General features: G+C 37.1%; 1 protein-coding gene across 1 annotated transcript in view; it reads right to left on the reverse strand.

Moving 5' to 3' along the window:
• LOC306869864 (small G protein signaling modulator 1-like) overlaps positions 1-21,181 on the reverse strand; it is a 38,452-nt gene that overhangs the window by 2,729 nt on the left and 14,542 nt on the right. Inside the window, exons 4-19 of the mRNA XM_079416791.1 lie at positions 14,858-15,020; positions 13,833-13,985; positions 13,646-13,713; positions 13,017-13,162; positions 11,633-11,770; positions 11,305-11,429; positions 10,028-10,095; positions 7,982-8,145; positions 5,606-5,735; positions 4,604-4,730; positions 4,164-4,228; positions 3,895-4,040; positions 3,307-3,435; positions 2,905-3,087; positions 2,696-2,767; positions 852-976 (exon numbers count right to left, since the gene is read on the reverse strand). Coding sequence (XP_079272917.1) covers positions 852-976; positions 2,696-2,767; positions 2,905-3,087; positions 3,307-3,435; positions 3,895-4,040; positions 4,164-4,228; positions 4,604-4,730; positions 5,606-5,735; positions 7,982-8,145; positions 10,028-10,095; positions 11,305-11,429; positions 11,633-11,770; positions 13,017-13,162; positions 13,646-13,713; positions 13,833-13,985; positions 14,858-15,020 — 2,002 coding nt within the window. The remainder of the gene's footprint in view (positions 1-851; positions 977-2,695; positions 2,768-2,904; positions 3,088-3,306; positions 3,436-3,894; positions 4,041-4,163; positions 4,229-4,603; positions 4,731-5,605; positions 5,736-7,981; positions 8,146-10,027; positions 10,096-11,304; positions 11,430-11,632; positions 11,771-13,016; positions 13,163-13,645; positions 13,714-13,832; positions 13,986-14,857; positions 15,021-21,181) is intronic.

Here is a 21,181-nt window from a genome sequence, read left to right on the forward strand (position 1 = left end):
GCATGTTTTACCATCTGCCAGGTGAAAATCATATATCTGATTATTTAGAAATAGATAAATGTTAAAATTCTATTCTGTCTTCATTAAAAAAATAAAATTATATATATATATATATATATATATATATATATATATATATATATATATATATATATATATATATATATATATATATATATATATATATATATATATATATATATATATATATATATATATATATATTTTACAATTTTAGGTGTCACAACATAATATACAGAACAAAATTTGAAATTTATTTTTTCATCTGCTAAGGATTACATTTGATCATTCATTAAATTATAAAGGTTAGTAAAGTTTAACTTGTGAGCATTAAATGACGACAAAGGTAATCTAAAATGTAAGATACAGTGAATTAGCATGTGCAATTAAATATTCCATATCAGGAAACATATACACTACCATTCAAACGTTTGGGGTCAGTAAGAGTTTTTGAAAAACAAAACAAAAAAAAAAATATAATAGTAAAGTAATAGAATTCTATTTAAAACATTCTATTTCTATTCTACTGAACTTTTTATTCATAAAGTAATCCTGAAGAAATACATTTCCACAAACATCGATAATAAAACTAAATATTTATTGAACACCAAATCAGCATATTTTCTGTAGGATCATGTGACACTGAAGACTGGACCAATAATTCTGAAAATTCAGTTTTGCATCACATGAATAATTTACACTTAAATTACAAGCTATATTAAATTGTAATAATATTTCACAATATTACTATTTTACTGTATTTTTGATCAAACACAAAACTGAAAGCAGAGCACAAATAGTGAAGGTCAATAAAGGAATGATTTTATTACCTGCACATGATGTTGCGCAATTTTTCCAAGTTAGCAGGAGTAAAATACCAATAATTTCGGTCACAGCGCTGTACGTCTTTATCAATGCGATGCAGATTTAGAGTATACAGGTCCAAAAGCTCTTGCTGCAATTACAATGGTGAACAGATTTATATAGATAACATAGTTAACTATGTTATTATATAAAATACCTCTCTGAAACACATGCTTACAGAATAAGTGGTGCCTATTGAGGAAACTGGAGAGGTAGCTTCATTCTTCTCAGCGTTTACAGCCAGTGAATCCAGCTGTGGGCAAAGACTCTCCATCTCTGGCTCCTCAGAGTCCATTCCTTCAGAGCTGGGCTTTCCATGAGCGTCCTCCAGCCTGAGCTCCAATACAGGTACAGCTGCCTGCTGATTAGCCTTGCTTTTGGGTGAACTCTTCCTTTCCCAAGCCATGGACACTTTAGCTCTAGGAATCTCTTCCATTTCAATTGCAGACGGAGACTCGTCTGACTCAGTTGCATCTTGGGCTTCACACATCTCTCTTGTGCTAAAAGCTTCATGCACCAATGGGACCACCATCTCCTCAATTACTGGAGCGTTCCTCTGGATTTCTTTATGTGTGCTTCTCTTTGACTCATCCTTCCCTTCTCTTTGCTCTGCACCAGTGGTTTTTGGCAGAACTATTGTTGCTTTCCTCTTTACTGCTGTTCCAGCTCCGATGGGTAAATCACTGGTCTTCATAGTCTTGTTCTCTTTCTCATCACTTGGTTTTAAAGCTCTTTGTGTGCCACTAACATTGTTGCCTTCATCCGTGCATATATTGGAGTCTTTCTCTTTGCTTATTTCATTGGTTTCTTTCTCTGTATCATCGTCCTTTGAAACAGACACCAGTGTGTCAGCTACAACCTTCCGCTCAAGCGCATCTGATACCTTGTGATCTTTTGTTACCAAAGGTTCCTCTCGGATTGCTCTAATATCTGTAATTCCCATGTGGGACCTTTCAGAGTCCACACTTACCCGATTCTCATTCATCTTCTGCCCTGGAGGAGTCGATTCCTTAACCTCTGTCACTTTGGGAATTTCTGACTCAGTGCGCTCTGTCAGTGCTTCATTTTCTGATGTCAAAGTCCTCTCTGGAGATTCGCCCACTTCCATTTTGGTAATGTGGCTGCGAGCTGCTGCAGGAGCCTCAAAGGCATCTCGAGCCATTTTCAATCCCTCAGTCTCAACCTCTGACCTTTTATTGGAGAGGGTCTCTGTGGCCTTCTTGCTTCTCTCTGATATCGTCACGACTGCATCCAAAGACAACGCTTTGTTAACCTCAATTCTACTATATTCTCTCACACCTAGTTTCTCAATCGATTTGGTCTCACCTTCCTCAGTCACCTTTCCTTCCTCTCCATATGAACTCGCAAACCTCTCCTTTGATACTGCTAGCTGTGGTTGAGCTTTAAGGCTTGGGTCATGTATCCCACTGTCCTCTGTGCTCAAGGAGTCCGACTGACCAGAAGTAACTGAGAAGTTTCTGGAAGAGGGTAGACCGGAGTCTGGAGAACTGGTGCCATTTTGGTGTGTTCCATTTGAGATTTTGGAAACCTGTTTGGCATCGTCATTCTTGGGCTCGGACTCGATCTGGTCAACCTCTTCAACAGACTCAAACACCTGGAAAAACAAACCAAACGGAAGAAAGCTACTCCAGGGGAAGGGGTTTTGGGAAGTGAAGAACTACCAGGTAAGAATGAGGAACATCAGTCACCATTTGTAATCACATGCAATTTAAAATAAAATGAAGTTTTAAGGAAATATCAACTTGTACAAATATTCATGTAATGGCCACAACATCAGTCTGAAGCTTACTTGAGTACTGCTGCTGGAGTCGCTCTGCAGCCTGGAATCTCTTTGCCTGCCTGAACTACAGCTTTGCGAGGACTGAATGACAAACACAACACATCCCTAAATAAATACTACATAAAATCAAAAGCAAACCTTTCAGTTTGGACTGGAAGTCTTCAGTGCCTGCCACAACAATGCATTTTGGTCTTAGAAGGTCACTCTGAGACACTCACCTCATTACTGATGGTGGAGTCATGGTGCATTATTCTCTGTGTTGTGCTGTCTATACTCGCCCCAGACGAACACTTGGCTAACGCCACAGCATGCTGTTCTTTTTCTCTCTGCCTAACAATGGCCTCACACCCCAGCCATTCGCTCATTGTCTGCTCGTAACACGCTCGCATCTGCTCATCCACCTGCAGAGTTCAGCGTATAAGAGAAGGCAACACGTGAAGATAAGATCTTACAATGAAATCCACTCACAATGGAACAAGTGCTTTGATTCCCAAACCATCTGAAATCCAATTAATCGTGCTTAATCAGGATTTTCCCTGTAGAATTTTGCCTAGCAATGTAAACATGACTGCACCTTAAAAATGTTTGGGAGGATGGTTTTAACCAAAAAATACACTCACCTCTTTTCTTTCAGTCTCAGACATCCCAAATTGGTAATGGCCTAGTAGTAAAGGCCAGACCTCCTTTCGCAAAGACGGCTCAACTCCACCGAAATAAACTAGCCGCAGTAACTCCTTCTCTTCATAGGTCTGCAAAAGATCAGGTACAGACCGACTCCAAAACGGATAAACTGACTTCCAAGCACATAATGGTACAAATGGTATTTGAATTCATTTATATTTTTCCACTACTTTACTATGTTTATCAGTCAAACCAATAAAAAAAATATATACATACATTTGTTTGCCTGTTTAGAGCATAAATGAGTCTGCCAGTATAGCACACTAACGATCACAGCCATAAGGGTACTTCTGTATAGATTTTCACATTGATTTGCACCTTTAGTGCCGCCACTCTAGAACTCAGGCTCTCAGCATTAGTCATCCAAACATATTGTCTATGTGATGAGAATGAGAGAACTGTGATAAGGGACAAATGAATATTAATGAGTGTCTGGCGAAGACGCTCATTTAAATGTGTCTGTTTTGGACCCCAGGCAGGTTTGTGTGTGCGTGTGTGTGTGTGTGTGTGTGTGCGCGCACGCTTACGCTGCAGTCTTGAAGAAACTTCTGCCACACTTCTGTCGTGAGGCCTCCATAGGCGTCACTGGGCACTTCTGGTTCCACAATACTGTGATTGACAAGGCCAGACAGGTGAGTGCGTACCGTGGACAGGTGACGGCAGTACGCCAGCCCTGAGAGGACAAAATATGTGTGTGATTGATTAAATAAGAGAGACATTTGAGAATGTGAAGGTCACCTTTGATGGAAAAAGATGCTGTTGTGAGACTAAAAATTTATGAGTAATGGATACAAACATCCATAGAAAGCCCGAGAGATGATTTGGTTCTTCATGTTGTCACACAGCATCTTCAGAGGGGCCCTGCAAATAAGATATTTTTTCCCTTAAATATATATTTAACAGTTATTTAATTTATATTTATACATTTATATTTACTTTTGTACAGAACATCTATAGGTTTTACATATAAACAAGGTGTTACTTGAGTATGAAGTAATACCCGATTGTGATTTTTGGGTGAATTTAAATGTAAAATAAAATACAATAATAATAATAATAATAATAATAATAGTTGTTGCAGTAGTAGTTGTTATAAAGTTTAGATTTCTACCCAAATTAAATATAAATTCTACTTTGTACCTCAGACACTTATTCTTGTTTATCAGCTGGTTTTTATTTCAATTCTAATTTAATTAATCAAAATGGATTATACAATTTTTCATTCTGTCATTGTACCTTTCATGATTGCATCCATTGGGCGGTGCTCCATCAGAGAAACTACTCTGTGAGCAGGAAGAGCAAGATGATTTCCTTGGTGTTGGGTGCCACATGTTTGCTCCCTGATCTATCAGTTCCGGTGCCACTAACAAACAAACACACACAGAGAAATCTGATTATGCACTGAACATCTGGATACAAAAAGGAATTTATGTAGCCAAAAGCAGAGCAACAAGAACCCACTATTACACCCAGCTTTAAAAAAAAAAAAAAATTATTGCAATAATATCAGTCTGCATGGATTTAATGAAGTAATAATGGCTGCCGTGACACTCAAAATTAACAGGTCAGATTTAAAAGCCACTATTACTGTTACAAACACATATGGTCATTATATAGTAAACATAAATTTCAAGTCTCGCGGAAAACACTCAACCATTAGCCCACAATTAACCAAGGGTCACTAAATTTCACTGGTGGAGGACTCCTGAACAAAACAGAAAACTCACACTGGCAACTAAGTGATTGCTTGCAGACGTAGAGGCCATAAAAGCAAGCATAAACCAGCAAGAAGTTGGCGCATCAGACAGATACATGAACACATAAATGAGCGGTGACAGGGAGAATTACAGCTGAGCTCAGGAGAGGATGGGGACTCTCCCGGGGAGCTGCAGTGCCGCTTTGGCATCACCACCGTCTGGCGTTTAGGAGGCCACAGCCCTCTCGAGTTCAGGGAGAGAGATCGGGCCAAGAGGACAGTACCCAGTGAGAGATGGGAGGAGTGGGTAAAAGTCACTGTAATGAGTCAAAATATCTCCATAAAACCAAAGGAATGATTATGATGGATTATGATGGTACATATAAATGGATAAAAACCGAAATGACAAACAATACTTGGATACAAGAGGCCCTTTTTCCTATTATTCACTTCTAAAAGATGATATAAATAATAGCTGTGTCATAATCGGGAAACATTTACTGGCTCAAAAGCTTGTTTGATACCACAATTCAGTCTCTTACCAAATTCTGACTGGCTGTTTGGGAAAATAATGCGGAAGACATAATCTGTTGCTTCTTCCTCTTCTTTGTCTGAGACAGAGTCTGAGGATCCCTGTGGGCATCTGTTCTTTAGCTTAGGTAATATCTTACCCTGGGAAAAGAAAAGTGATGTATCAGTTCGGGATACACGACTGCAGATGATGAGCAATGTGCAGTCTAGAACAAATTATTTTTTCCATTTATAATTTATTTGTAACACACAAAATGCATTTGCAATAGAATTGCAATTGACAGATTAATCAACCAAGACATACAAATTACAGCACAGTGAGAGATCATTATTGATCTAAATAATATGGTAAGAATCTGCATAGCATCTTGAATCTGTAGCTCAAACAGTGAAGCACGGTGTTTGTTTTTAAAGAAGTCTCTTACACTCAACCAAGGCTACATTTATTTGATTGAAAATACAGTAAAACAAGTAATATTGTGAAATATAATTAGAATGATTTCTACTTTCATTGTTTTTTTTCATTGGTTATTTATTCCTGTGATGACAAAGCTGACAGCAGGGCTGCGTTCAGCCCCCAAAAAACGGTGAAAAGTGTTTATTAAACGGAGACGGTGGTGGGTTGAACACACTGTTCTGATGATGCAAGTGTTGCAACTATGGCAGCTGAGAAGGCCATTCTTTGTGTTATTTTTGAAGAATTTTCAGAGCCTGAAGAAATCGGTATAAAAACGTTTAATACTGCAAAATGCTCGATGTTACAGTCACTGCCCTTGCCGTCCAGAATAAAAGAGAACACCCCAGTCGAGTGAAGGGATTTGTGCAAACTGTGGTTCATTTGCCTCGTATTTCAGGATGAAAAGACAAACATTTCAGGTGAAGGATTATCCACTTTTTATGATCTATATGACCTTATTATTTTTATTGTTAGGCTTATCATTATTGCTGATTACTGTTGTTGTGCTATAATATTGTAATATTTACCATTATATAATCAGAGGAGCATAGTAAAATTTATGAAAGTGTCACTCCACAATACAATAGCAAAATATATAAATATGTATAGTATTTGTATGTTACATTAATCAGTGTCTAGCAGTAGCACACCTTCCTAAGGAAAGGATATGGACCAGAAGACATTGTAATAACTACATGATATTTAGACAGACTTAAAGAAGTTCCAGATCTATACTTGTGCTCTTATTATTTAGTTATTTTGCCTTTAATGTCAATAAACGTGCAAACAATATACTTGCTTTTTTTATGTTAATTATATTTACTTACAAATTCATCATCATCATGTTGATATGCCATGTTACTATAAAACTCTTAAGACAAACATGTCTTCTAATATCTTCAATTGTTGCGTATACCGAGCTGCAGAGGACACATTTGTGAATGACTTCACTTGGACCCATTGTGCGAGCTCTCTTTAATACCGCGTGGTTTATACACATTGCTGCTGATTGGGCTGACTTTTTTGACACACCCACCAAACAAGAGAAAACGTATCTCAAACCCCGTTGCACACCGTTTCCAGGAAACATGTCGTTCAACCCGGAAACCTTAGCAAAAGGGCTTGAGCTTGAACTTTTGATCCTTCAGAAATCATTCTAACATGCTGATTTGGTGCTCAAGAAACATTTCTTATTGTTATGAATGTTGAAAACTACGGAAGCCTGTTTTCCGCCACTGAATAAAAAAATAAAAAGGTAATTGTGACTTTTGATCTCACAATTCTGACTTTTTTTCTCATAATTGCGTGATATAAACTCGCAATTTTTCTGAGAAAAAAGTCAGAATTGTGAGATAAAAACCTTTTAGCAATAACCTTTTTTTTTTTTTTATTCAGTGGCGGAAACGGGCTTCCATAGAAAACACTTGTTGTGCAACTTAATGGAATCCATTAAATGTTATGAATTCTTTGAATAAAAACTTTAAAAAAAATATTTAATTGAAAAAGAAATGTTTTGTAACAAATGTCTTTCCTGTTACTTTTGATTAATTTAAGGCATCCTTGCTGAATAAAAGTACTGATTTCATTCATAAAGAAACTCTTACTGCTCCTGTACTGTACTGAGTGTAATGTAAGAAGTAATTGTAGAAATATTTAAAAAAACACTGTGATTTAAGGGTCATATCAAACAGAGTTGTCTTAGACTAAAACAGAGGATACTAATAAAAATACTTGGTCAAATAATGGCAGTGTTTTTCACTCAAGTATCTTAAAATGTTACTGTTCCACAAATGCTGAAAAGTTATAATCCTAATGGAAGAACAAACCATTGTCAGTCTGTACACACTTTACATATTCTGAAATTAGAGTAAGTGTAAGTGTAGAGGAAGGTGTACAGTAACATCAAATTTTGTACAGATCACTTTCTTACCTTTCCTCTCTGGGACCAAAGCGGCGGGTCTAACTGGCCGTGAGGCAGAAGACCATTTTCCAGACAGGAGAGGAATTGCAGGAGATGACCACCACGGGGAAAACGAAGCGGAGGCCTTTGAATCCCATCCTGACTAACCAGAACCACTGTTCCCCCACAGTCCACTGCAGACAAAAATACATACACAATAGAATTAATATGAAATAATGTGATATATTCATTGACATTTAAAGGGGTCATTGGATGCCCATTTTCCACAAGTTGATATGATTTTTTAGGGTCTTAATGAAAACATACTTTGGCTAAAATTTCTCAATGGTAGTGTAAAAAGCACCTTTTTTACCCTGTCAAAATCAGCTCTGTTTTCAGCAAGCCATTCTAGTCCTAATTCTAATGAGCTCTGCTGACGCCGCCCCTCTCTTCCGCTCTTCCCCCTCATCTTCCTGATGAGCAGTACTGTTTACTTTAGCCGCGAAACTGGCTAACTAGCATGTTATTAGGAAAGGCGATTTGAAAAGATTCATAAAAACCCTTATACTCACTACTTCTGTAGATAAAGCTGGATCACGAATGATTTGCGCGAACACAGACGCATTTATGTAGATGGGGATCGGCGCAACGTTAATCCTCTGTGTCTTCAGTGGCTCAGATGTCGGGAGTAAATGACGACTGCTATATTCATTATTACATCCAACAACAAAACACCTCAATCGCTTAATCTGAGACATCTTGTCTTCCCTTGCACCGGAGTCGACACAATGGCGGACATCTCTCAGCTCACTCAGGGCGGGTCTAAGGTAAGACGGCCTTGTCAATCAACTATTGTGGGAGTGGTCTGTGCTGAACTACGTCATTCAGACAGGAATCTCAGAACAGCCTGATTTGAGAAAGGGGATTTTAAAATAGGGATTTTAATCAATAAAAAATTATTTTCCGCACACTATCAGTCCATGCTAAATACACACACTTCCAACACACATTCATGTTCAAACAACTTGTAAAGTGAATTTTGCACCCGATGACCCCTTTAAAGGACACAGTCTCTCGCTCTCATATATAACTAGGTTAAATACTTGGATGTTTTGTACATAGTGAACTCTTCTGTACCATGCAAAACATTTCCTTTCTTAACTGTATCTAATATCTGAATCATTATGATATTATTAATATTGAAGCCATGACACAGCCTGTACAATAAGGAATCATCCATTGCCATTATTAGCAGAATTACATTGCTTCATAATCCGAGTAAAGCCTCACTTTAAATTCTCATCTCTCTCTAGAAGCAATTATGTTCTGATTAATTCTGCTCTCTTTCATCGGTCCGCTGGTCTTGTGCTTGGATGAATATGAAAAGGGAAAGTACAATTGAGGATATTGGCTGATTATTTGAGTACACCCAAGTGGATTTACTTCACTAATAGGGACTAGATACTGATTAACTTTAGATATGCTTTTAGCCTTCAGAAACTCTGTAGGGTCTATGAATATTGGAGGATTTTTTACTATCGCATTACAGCTATATGATTTGTTAGGGTGGGCATTGTGATGATATATTTTTTTTAAGATTTATTTTTGCCGTTTTTGCCTTTTATTTGATAGGACAGTAGATAGACAGGAAACAAAGTTGGAGAGAAAGAGATAGTGGGGATGGGATCGGGAAAGGTCCACGAGTTGGGACTCGAACACAGGTATATTAGATTCAGTATATTAGATCTGTGCATTCAACAGCAGCCTAATAATCCTACTGCTGTCTGTCATTAATGTTAATCAAACAACAAAAGACAGAAAATCTAAGTTTTAAGTTGTTCCAGCCTGGATATTCTCAATAGTGCAACTTAAAATAGGGAAGATTGCGATTTAGATTATAGATCGTGATTTTGTGTGATTAGATTGTGATATGATATTTTGGGAAGATTGCCCACTCCTATTATTTGTGAATTATTCAAACTGATCTGTAAGAATTATGGACAAGTATGAAACTGCAAGATGTGTGTCATTTGGGTGCCAGTTGGATGTTTTTCAACCTGGCACAATGTCACCTACCCTGCTGATGACAGTGCAAGTACACAATCTCCTCCAGGCGGATTGTCACGGCGTAGTCCCAGTAAACACTGCAGGAAAACAGATGAGACTTTGAGTGGCTTGTGACCAACATAACTATGAATAATATAAACCAATATAAAATTATATAAATACACTGCCCTCCAAAAGTTTGGAAACACCCTGGCAAAGTGTGGTTTTGGACGATATCAGCATAAATCCTTATCATTTGCTGATGCAAATACATTAAAGTAACTTGACATTATCATTGAAGACCAGTAATGGCAATATATACATGTCAAAGTCAGACATGCCCCTTTGCCAGCTGTGATGCCTGGTTACTGGTTTAAACTTGGCCCAGGTTTTTAAAAGATTTTGGGGTCAGCACACCTTAATACTGTAGCTTCAACGACTGATTGCCAATTCAAAGTCAATGTTTGAATAAACTGACAGCTCAGATGCCCAGATTATGGAGAGCTGTAATAGCTGCTATTTTGATGAATCGAATTTTTTTTTTTTTTTCTATGTATAAACTGTTTATGTAATAAAATACGTTTTTGTAGTTTGTGTTGTCCCTTATCAGTGCAAAATTATCACAAATTAAAAAGGATTCATGCCAGTATTGTCCAAAACCCCACTTTTCTAGGGCATTTCCAAACTTTTGGAGGGCAGTGCACATTCCAGTGATTCAAAACGTTTTTAATTTAAGAAAGAAAAACAATCACGTATTGTTTTAATTTCTGCATGAAGTTAGAAATCACTCATCAGGGGAAAAAAAAATAAAAAAATAATTTCAGCTTTAAAATATGCATTTACAGTCGATTTTAGCATTATGATAAAGGGAAAAATGTCAATATATATAGTTACATAAATACATAAAACAACTATACAATATTATAAACATTGAACAAATCAATAAATACACTACTTTGCTTTCAAATGTTATACCTTAAACCATAGAGCTTTAATTTTGGTGGAAATCTGCAGGTTTAAAGATTTTTAAATATTAATTCTCTTTTCTTGACAACAGATTTAGAAATGATTCCATTGCTTAGGAAGATCTTTCTGAATGGAAATGTTCACTGAAATGTATCAAGTTTGCATCCCTGTATTATGGTAGAACAAGAAACCCTGTAATATATTCTTATTATACTATATATCTTATCATACAGTGTGTACAGCTATACTCCGATTCAAGGAGATCATTCATACATTGTATTTTATTAAAAGAACAAACCAATGCTATTTCCACTTTCAAAAGGGTTTATTCTGAGTCCCACCTCTTCTCATAGTCGAGATCTCCCACGGAGCCGTTCATTAGCTGATTTGGCGTCCATTTCAGAGTCATGCAGTCAGCCGTCTGGTGTAGAGAGAGGTACCCTGGGATTGCTTCCATATCATCCCTCTGAAAGCACCACAACAGAAGCCCACATTATCACTACAAATCTATAGTCAATCATAAATGCTGTTTTTCAGCTAGTAGCTTTTTGCACGTTTATTATATATTTTCTATGTAATTACAACAAAGCAAACAATAATAGAATCTTTACAGAAAATATGCAGTCAGAAATAATCCCCTAATTGACAGCTGTTTAATGCATTAATTACCGGCTGCACCAGTACGTTGTTCTTGCCGAACAGGAGCGTCGCTCTGGAATTCTGATGAAGAGACTCCACATAGTCTCTGGCGGAGGGGGAGGGAGATGGCCTTTCATCCATACTACTACTGGAGTGTCTTTTCTGAATCTGAACACACACATGCACACATTATAAAGAACTGAGGGCAATCACGTTTCTTCTAAAACATTACATCAGCAACTAATCTAACCAGACAACATACACAATTAAAGTGATAAACCCTAGAAAACAAAGTGTTATAGGAGCTATTCATCTTGTTTTCCTAATAATACGCCACTACATCTATCTGTCCAAGCTGGGTAAATGTGTGGCCGCTGGTGAGTCATTAGATGTATACTTACGTCTCCTCTTTCATATATCAAAAAGGCACTCTGCACCAAAAACTGGGCTTTTACAACTCACTAGCAGATTTTTGTAATAAACATACATCAGAAAACAAGCCTGGAGTGCAGTGCAGTCAGATCTATCAGAGACGAAAAACAAGCGCTGTGTGTCCTGCTGTTGTGTGGGTGTTGGCGATGGCCAGAGAGGGTGATCAGTCAGGAATCTGACGGCTGCGTTTAGTAATGGAGCTGGGTAATGATGTGAAACATATCTCTTGAGTGGAGGTTCATACTCTCCTCAGAAACAGCGACTACACTCAAACACACAGACCACAGCATGACTCTTATGGACCACAACCCTCTTCAGAAGCCAGTGATGAAGTGAACTGCACTGATTTCAAAAGCCTCACCAAACAAGAGAAAATACACAAACTAAATGATCTTGGTCTGAAATGTTGAAATGTCATTTATTTTGCTTTTGCCATATCTATGTTACACAGTCTGTTGTGTAAGAAAACATCCAGAACTGATAACCAGCTTACACAAGATGTTGAAAGTACTGGTGCATAATGCTTAAAAAGTCACTATGTATTATGACTTCAATGTGACATGTAATTGACTGAATATAATCTGCTTTTGACCCCTGACATTTCCTTGAGGCACGGTTGAAAACATCAAGTGAATTTCAAATGGCCTGAACTTTCAGTTTGAAATGGCACTTCCATCTCGTTCAAATGCACAAGAGCTTTCAATTTTGCTAATTTTGTTAAGTGCGACAGACTGTGAATATCAGTGTATCTATCAAATTAGCTCTTATTCTTGACCTCTTTTAAAGAACGTACCATCTTAAATATTGTGTAAAGTGCCATAACCCAGAATGCTAAGATCAATATATCACCCTGCACATAATTGTGATGAAATTTCTGCAATATCAGTACTAAACAGACCTGCACAGTTGCACATTCAACTGAGATAAGATCAAGTATTTTAACTCACAAAAACTGTGTTAAACTCACACAGAGGGCACTCACACAGAGGGCAGGTCTCTTTGTAGGAGAGTCTTGTCGGCAATGGCCACTGTGAATACGATGCCTTTGCACCAACTCGTCAGCTGAAGGATCCGTCCAGAAATGATCTGCCGTCTTCATTTTGGTGTACTCCAATGCACAGGGGCCCACTAAAGAAGAAATAAAGTTGAACACACTTTATCTGCGCAATGTCAGAAATACCAAAGAAACAATATGACACAAAATAGCTCCGTCCAAAACCTAGTGAGCTGCCACCCTAAATAGGCAGCTGCAGCATCCCTTCAGTAGTGAATGATGTAAGACGTTGCACTTAATTAGTGCTCTGTGTGGAAGACTCGCAACTGATTTCAGTAGAATTTGATGTTATCATGTTGCTAAGCTAATGGCCTGAAACTCTAATAAGCATAAAAATATGTAGAACACAGATAATAAACTTAACAAGTGGATCATTTAAAATAATATAGCAATCTATTTCTTTACTAATACTATGTATAAAATATTTCTCTTGTCCACCAGCTTTATTTTTTCATTGAGCATGTGAAAAAATGAGCTGATCACTAACTTCATTAGGTTTTAAAACAGTGACCCGATGTCATTAAGAATGAGAATGATGATTACAAAAGCATGCCTACCTAACAAAGAGGCGAGGATAGGGCCGTCCACAGGGTCCATTAGGATAGCCTCCTTCTCATAAAACTTACTGAAACAACATTAAAAGTCATTTTAATTTAACATGATGCAAGCTGGAGTGTTTGATTGTACCTGAAAGAAACTGGTCAAGCTTGCTTTCTCTTTATATCTCTATCCCACCTCTCTCACCTGCTGTTTTCCACCAGGTACAGCACAATCTTGTCTAGCACTTTCTCAATGAGTGCGGTGTGGATCCACACATGTCTGACGGCCTGAGGTGAGAAGTTTGGGACTTTGGGCATCTTACGGGTGCTTTCGCTGTATGAGAGAGACTGACTTCGTCTGAAGTAAAGAAAAAAGGTCAGCAAAACGTTTTTAAACTGTCAAAATCAATTCCCATGTCAATACTTATGCGTTTAAATTAACTATTGTTCACTAGATGGTACTACTGAGCATATTACTCTTTCCAGGAATAGTATTTACTGGCATTTTGCCTGTGGACATATGTTGGTGGAATTTATGAGCTGCAGAAAGCAAACACATTGCAGGTTTGTTCTATTGCTTTATTGCATTTTTATTAAAGGGGTGACTGACTGTTTTTTTCTAGGCTTGATTGTGTTTATGGGGTGCAGTCTAACATGTGTTCATGCTTAGTTTTTTTTAAATCGCATAATTTACCTTTATTCTTCACCGCTCTGTTCTTTCTCTGATAAACGCCCATATTATTTTCTGGTTTAATGAAGCCCCTCCCTCAGAAATACGCAATGGGCTGTGATTGGTTAGCTTGTCCAGTGTGTTGTGATTGGTTAAACCGCCTCTAGTGCGTGTCTAAACGTCCCGCCCCTCAGCTCAGCGGCATGTGCTCTGGTTGTATTGTAAACAATGGCGTCATCTATATTTCTTATCAATTTGAGCCCGATTGAGAACATTAGTGAAGAGGACCTGTGCAAAAACGGCTCTTAATGGTATGTTTTTTTGTTTGTTGTTGTCTCATACTTTTAGATACGCTGTTATTTGTAAATGCTACTGCTTCTGTTAGCTTTTAATATATGGTTTTATCCTGATTAAAGTTAAACTTTGCAGATATTGTTTATGCTCAAACAGCAACATTGCACACTAACTAATGTTAAAAAAGTGAAATCATAATCAACCACCCCTTTAAACAAGTCTGAGTTGTAGTTGTATTGGAGGAGATTGCAAAAGTCTGTTCTCACTTGCTCTCAAAGACCAGTTCCAGCTCCTGGGCTTTTCTGCACAGCTCTTCAGCTGGAGGGAAGCTTTTGCCCACTTTGGTGAAGAGCGCAGCTATCTTGTTGCTTCGTAGGAAACCAGCAGCTCTCCGCTTCAACCCATGAAGCACACAGGCTTCAACAGCAGCTACACATACATACATTTACACACAGACAAAATGGACAGTAGGACATAAATGGACCATTTTCCATAAAGAAGAAAGAGCATGCTACGCAAGTCCATGAAAGGCTTTTTGTGTATCAAAGAAACAAAAATAGTGGCATGATTGCAAAATAGTGAAAACAGTCCTGTGAAAATGTGGGAATAAACACTTTCATGTATTCATCCAGAAATTGTACTGTTAAAAATATTTGAGGTCAGTAAGATTTCTTTTAAGGAATTAATACATATACTCAGCCGAGGATGTACTAAATGGATCAAAAGTGACAGTGAAAACATTTATAATGTTACAAAAAGGTTCCTATTTCAAATAAATGCTTTCTATTCATCAAAGAATTCTGAGAAATCCAAATCCCCCAAAAAATGTATCATGATTTGCACAGAAATATTAAGCAGTACAACTTTTTTTACATTGACAATAATAAAAAAAAAATTCTTGAGCACGTAATATTTATCCAAGCATCAATTATTTCATTATGTGAAGAGCTATGCATGAAAATTGTACATGAAGTGTCAATTATACAGTTACGATGTAATTATACAAATACATTTGCATGGAGAAAACTGCAACTGACCAGTGAAAATCTAAACATCTAGAATTCTAAAAATCTAGAAAACTATTTAATACATAATTGAAAAGATGTAAAATTTTACCCTCTAACTCTAGCACTCTCTGTTCTAATTCTATTTTATCTATTTGTTTTCTTTTTAATTTAAAAACAACTTGATGCTCTAACACTTGCACTCTATTCTATTTCTATTCTAACTGCTTGATTTCTTTAAAAAAAAAACGACACTAGCATTCTCTACTCTTTTTCTATTCTATCTACTTGTTTTCTTTTTATTTATTATAAAAAATGACCCTCTTAACACTAGCATTCTCTATTCTTTTTTTCTATTCTTTTGACTCGTTTTATTTTTATAAAAAAAAAAAACACTTGACACCCACTTTTTATTCTATTCTACAAGTTTTCTTTTTATATATTATAACTGCGTTAAGCTAACCGAGACTCGTCACAGCACTTACATATTATAGCTCTTTTGTTGGTTTTGATTGTTTATTGTCCTCATTTGTAAGTAGCTTTGGATAAAAGCATCTGCTAAATGACTAAATGTAATGCAAATATGTAATCGAATTAAAACACCCAAAGACGTTGTGGACTGAGACACACTGCTCTACGTGGCAGTGCCTGCAGAGCTGATACTGAAGCTCTCTCAGGACTAATCTTGTGAATCTGCTCAGATGGGGTCGGGGGAAAGCCTGCGTTGTCATGGAAACCCTCACTGATGGAGCACTTGTGCTTATTGAGAGCTGGGCAGGGCTCTAGAACAATATCAGCTGTTTTATCTCTTTACCTCTTTCCTCATCCTGTCCTTTTCTGTCGTTTCATTTGTCCAACGTGTCACTTTTTGTTTTTGTTTTGATATTTATTCTTTCTGATCTGACTCCAGCACTTTATGGCACTTCCTCTCCTCTCCTCTGCTGTGTTTATAATCTCTACAATCTCCTTCTCTGCCAGCATCAGAGTGTCACTTGTTTATCTCCTCCTCTGGTTCATTATTCGTGTCCTAGTAAGACTGAAATGCCCGAGAGATAAACCAGTCTACAGCTCAGGTTAAAATCTCTTTAACAATTCAGAGAGATGCACATCCATACAAACACAGCAGCAGCTTTCATCTGATGCTGTATTCATCGCTCCTCTTTGACCAGCCTAAATGGATTCAAGCCAAAGACAGAACACAGATAAAAATGAGCGGGTGAAATGAATGAGCGGTGGATGCACGGACCATCAAACAGGTTCAAAAGGTCTTTAACATGTTTCTAAAGACACCCTAACTAATGGGAGGATCTTTAGTTCATTTACAATAACAGAATCTTCTTTTAATTCACCATCATGTCATTCAGATCTCTTATTATGACTGTTTCTACAAAAAGAAGTTGTTTACAGAAGCCTCAATTTATCAAAAAGGATTCATTAAGGTGACAATACAATAGCTTTGCTTATGAAACAAACTAATTTAAAGTTATTCACTGAAAAGCGTCCCTTTAAACAAGATGTTTCAAGACATAATGTACCGGGTATAATGATAATTTGCATTTAATATCACAGGTTTTCATACAGTATGTCTAGTGACTGATCGCATCAAGAATGAATGTTTTGAATTGCATTGATCAAAAATACAGTAATATTGGGAAATATTAGCACAATTTCAAAATAATGTTTTCTATTTTAATACATTTTAGTGGAAACGTAATGACCCCATTGCAAGTAAATAATAATTACATTTAAAAATGAAGCATATAGAGGAGCTCTTCAGCGAATAAAAACTTAATATGAGTCAGTTCCTCTCATAAATCTATTTTGTACCGCTTCAGAAGAATTGGGCAGGCTACTTTCAAAAACTGCAACCTAGAAACTGGGAAACAAAGAAAGAAAATAGGGTTTGGAAAGAATTGTAATTTTTGGCCGAACTTGGGGCTGGGCAATAAAACGATAATGATTATTATTTACATTTATGCATTTAGCAGACGCTTTTATCCAAAGCGACTTACATTGCATTCATATTACAGTTTTTTTTTTTTTACATTTTTTATCAGCTCTTGTTATCTATTATCACAATATATTTCTCCCTGTGCCATGAACAATCCCATTAGAAATATTTTTTATGGATTTACTGTAGTAACACTAACTGCCCCTATTGTGGCAGAAATGTGGGATTTACTTATGAAATTAAATTATATTATTAATGTAAACTTATTAAATGAGTAATAGCTGTTATTAAACTACAGCATTTGTGCATTTGTATTCATATAAATGCTATGCATGGTTTTACCTGTTTATCATTATCTAACTGTGTGATACTGTATTTGGTTCATTTTAATAAGAGTCCTAACTCAAACAGTTACAATATAAAATTTTACCCATAGATTTTACACTATAGGTTGTTTCATCTTTTACAGATGTTACTGTTTTTATTAATGAACTCAAATTTATATCTGCATCGTGCTGCATCAAAGTAAAGTTTTGAAACATTATCTCTCATTAGAACATGCAGAAACTAAGAAATTGTTTTCTCTAAGATATTTTTCTTGTACCCCAGATTTCTGAAGTGTTCACCTGTTTGGCAAGTTTTGTCTTTTCTTTCACCCAGGAGAGGAAATCTGTCTTTAAACTTTTTTTTTTGGGCCACATTGCTCACTCCTACCTGAACTTTTCCTTTTATGCTTATTTTCTTCAACTTTTACCTTCTACAGAATGATCTGTGACTACAACTCACTTTAGATGCATGATGGTCTAGATGCAAAGTAGGCCTAAATTATTTTTATTCCAACTAATTCTCAATTCAGTCATTTTACTGTGAGAGTGAAATGACAAATCAGTATGCAAGGAAATTGAAAGCAGCTTTATCCCAAAGTAAAATGAAAGTGCACATGTAGAGACAGAGAGACTGCATGAGGAAGAAAATTATATTCCAGCCAAATACGTTTCCAAAACAATATTCAGAGCAACAAACAAGCCTCACGAGTCATTCGGTCTCAGGAAATGGAACAGGGAGCAGGCGGCCACCCCCGACCCTGATCTCAAACGCTCATTAAAAATGTAATCATACCACCCCTAATGGTTTCTAATCACAGTCACAGTGCAAACGAAATGAAACCTGGATATATACGATCCCTTCCACTCCCAATGTCGAGCACTTTACTCTGCAACATAATGACGTAAAAGCGTCCGGGTGACGAACAGCATGCTTTTAAAGCCACACGTAGATTAGAGACAAAATTAAGAGACGTCTTAAAACCCCACAGAACTAATTGTGTCCCATATCTGCAATGATGAGAAATGTCAGTGTTGACATTTCCATCTGTGGTTTGTAAACATCGCTACAATCACGATGGCTAATTACTCCCCCATGGGCAGCCAGCAGAGTCTGGCTACCCTCCATTCATCTCCTATTATATGCCAGTGCTTCACTAGACGAAGCAGCAATATTACACCATGAAAAGTGTCCAGAGGAAAACGCTATTGCTCAGAGGTGGCTCTTTCTTGGTTCAAGAGTTCATGATGATTCTTTCATCATTTACTCACCCTCATGCTGTTTTAACCCTTTCTTTCTCCTGTGGAATAACATTTCTTTAAATAAGGGATATTTTAAATAGCCATTTTTGTTCATACCATGAAAATCAGTGGGATCCAAACCAACATTGGTCCCAACTGACTGAATGGATGAATTCCAAACAAGAAAAAAAGTGCATACCGATTTGGAACAATGGAGGTAAAAAAATAATAGAATTTAAAAAAAAATTCATGCGAATCATCACTTTTGCCTCAGATTCCTTAGGAGAAATGAAAGACACAAATGAGAACCATTTACACACAGGAAGACTGGATTTTGAATTAGAGGAATTTATGAGAAACGTTGAGATGAATATTTTGAAATATTGCATACTTTGGTACCTTGGCACATCTGGGCCAGCATTATTATTGTTGAAATTTTATTTCAGCTGTTGCCAAGACAACATTTCTAAAGTAATAAATAACTAAAACTAAAATGTAATAAAAACAATATATGCACATTAAAGCAACAAAATACATGACTAAAAAAGAAAATTCCTCATTACAGGTACATCTCAAAAAATTATAATATCGTGAAAAAGGTCAATATTTTTTGTCACTCATTTCAGAAAGTGAAACCCATATATTATATAGATTCATTACACAGAGTGAAATATGTCAAGCCTTTATTTCTTGAAATTTTGATGATTATGGCTTACAGATAATGAAACCCCAAAATTCAGTCTCAGAAAATTTGAATATTACATAAGATCAATAAAAAAATATATATTTTAAACAGAAATGACAGGCTTCTGAAAAGTATGTTCATTTCTATGCACTCAATACTTGGTTGGGCCTCCTTTTGCATGAATTACTGCATCAATGCGGCATGGAGGTGATCAGCCTGTGGCACTGCTCAGGTGTAATGGAAGCCCAGGTTGCTTTGATAGTGGCCTTCAGGTCATCTGCATTGTTGGGTCTGGTGTCTCTCATCTTCCTCTTGACAATACCCCATAGATTCTCTATGGGGTTCAGGTCAGGAGAGTTTGCTGGCCAATCAAACACAGTAACACCATGGTCATTGAACCAGCTTTTGGTACCTTTGGCAGTGTGGGCAGGTGCCAAGTCCTGCTGGAAAATGAAATCAGCATCTCCATAAAGCTTGTCAGCAGAAGGAAGCATGAAGTGCTCTAAAACGTCCTGGTAGATGGCTGCGTTGACTGTGGACTTCAGAAAAACACAGTGGACCAACACCAGCAGATGACATGGCAGCCCAAATCATCACTGACTGTGGAAACTTCACAGCAACTTCAAGCAACATGGATTCTGTGCCTCTCCACTCTTCCTCCAGACTCTGGGACCGTGATTTCCAAATGAAATGCTAAATTTACTTACATCTGAAAAGAGGACTTTGGACCACTGAGCAACAGTCCAGTTCTTTTTCTCCACAGCCCAGGTAAGACGCTTCTGACGTTGTCTCTGGTTCAGAAGTGGCTTGGTAGCCCTTTTCCTGAAGACATCTGAGCGTGGAGACTCTTGATGCACTGACTCCAGCTTCAGTCCACTCCTTGTGAAACTCTCCCAAGTGTTTGAATCAGCTTTGCTTGACAGTATTCTCAAGCTTGCGGTCATCCCTGTTGCTTGTGCACCTTTTCCCACCCAAATTCTTCCTTCCAGTCAACTTTGTGTTTAATATGCTTTGATACAGCACTCTGTGAACAGCCACACCTTTCAGTAATGACCCTCTGTGACTTACCCTCTTTGTGGAGGGCGTCAATGTTCATCTTCTGGATCATTGCCAAGTCAGCAGTCTTCTCCATTATTGTGGTTTCAAAGAACAAGTGATACCTGGAATTTATACTGTAGGGATGGCCATTTAATGAAACTCTAATATTTTGAGATACTGATTTTTGACTTTCATGAGCTGTAAGCTCTAATCATCTAAATTAAAAACTAAAAACAACTTTTGAAATGTTTTACTTTACATGTAATGAATCTAAAATATATGAAAGTTTCACTTTTTAAAATAAGTTACAAGAAAAAATTAACTTTTTCACGATACTCAAGTTTTTT

Source organism: Barbus barbus (genome assembly GCF_936440315.1).
Source record: "Barbus barbus genome assembly, chromosome: 5".
In the NCBI taxonomy this organism is placed as follows: domain Eukaryota; kingdom Metazoa; phylum Chordata; class Actinopteri; order Cypriniformes; family Cyprinidae; genus Barbus; species Barbus barbus.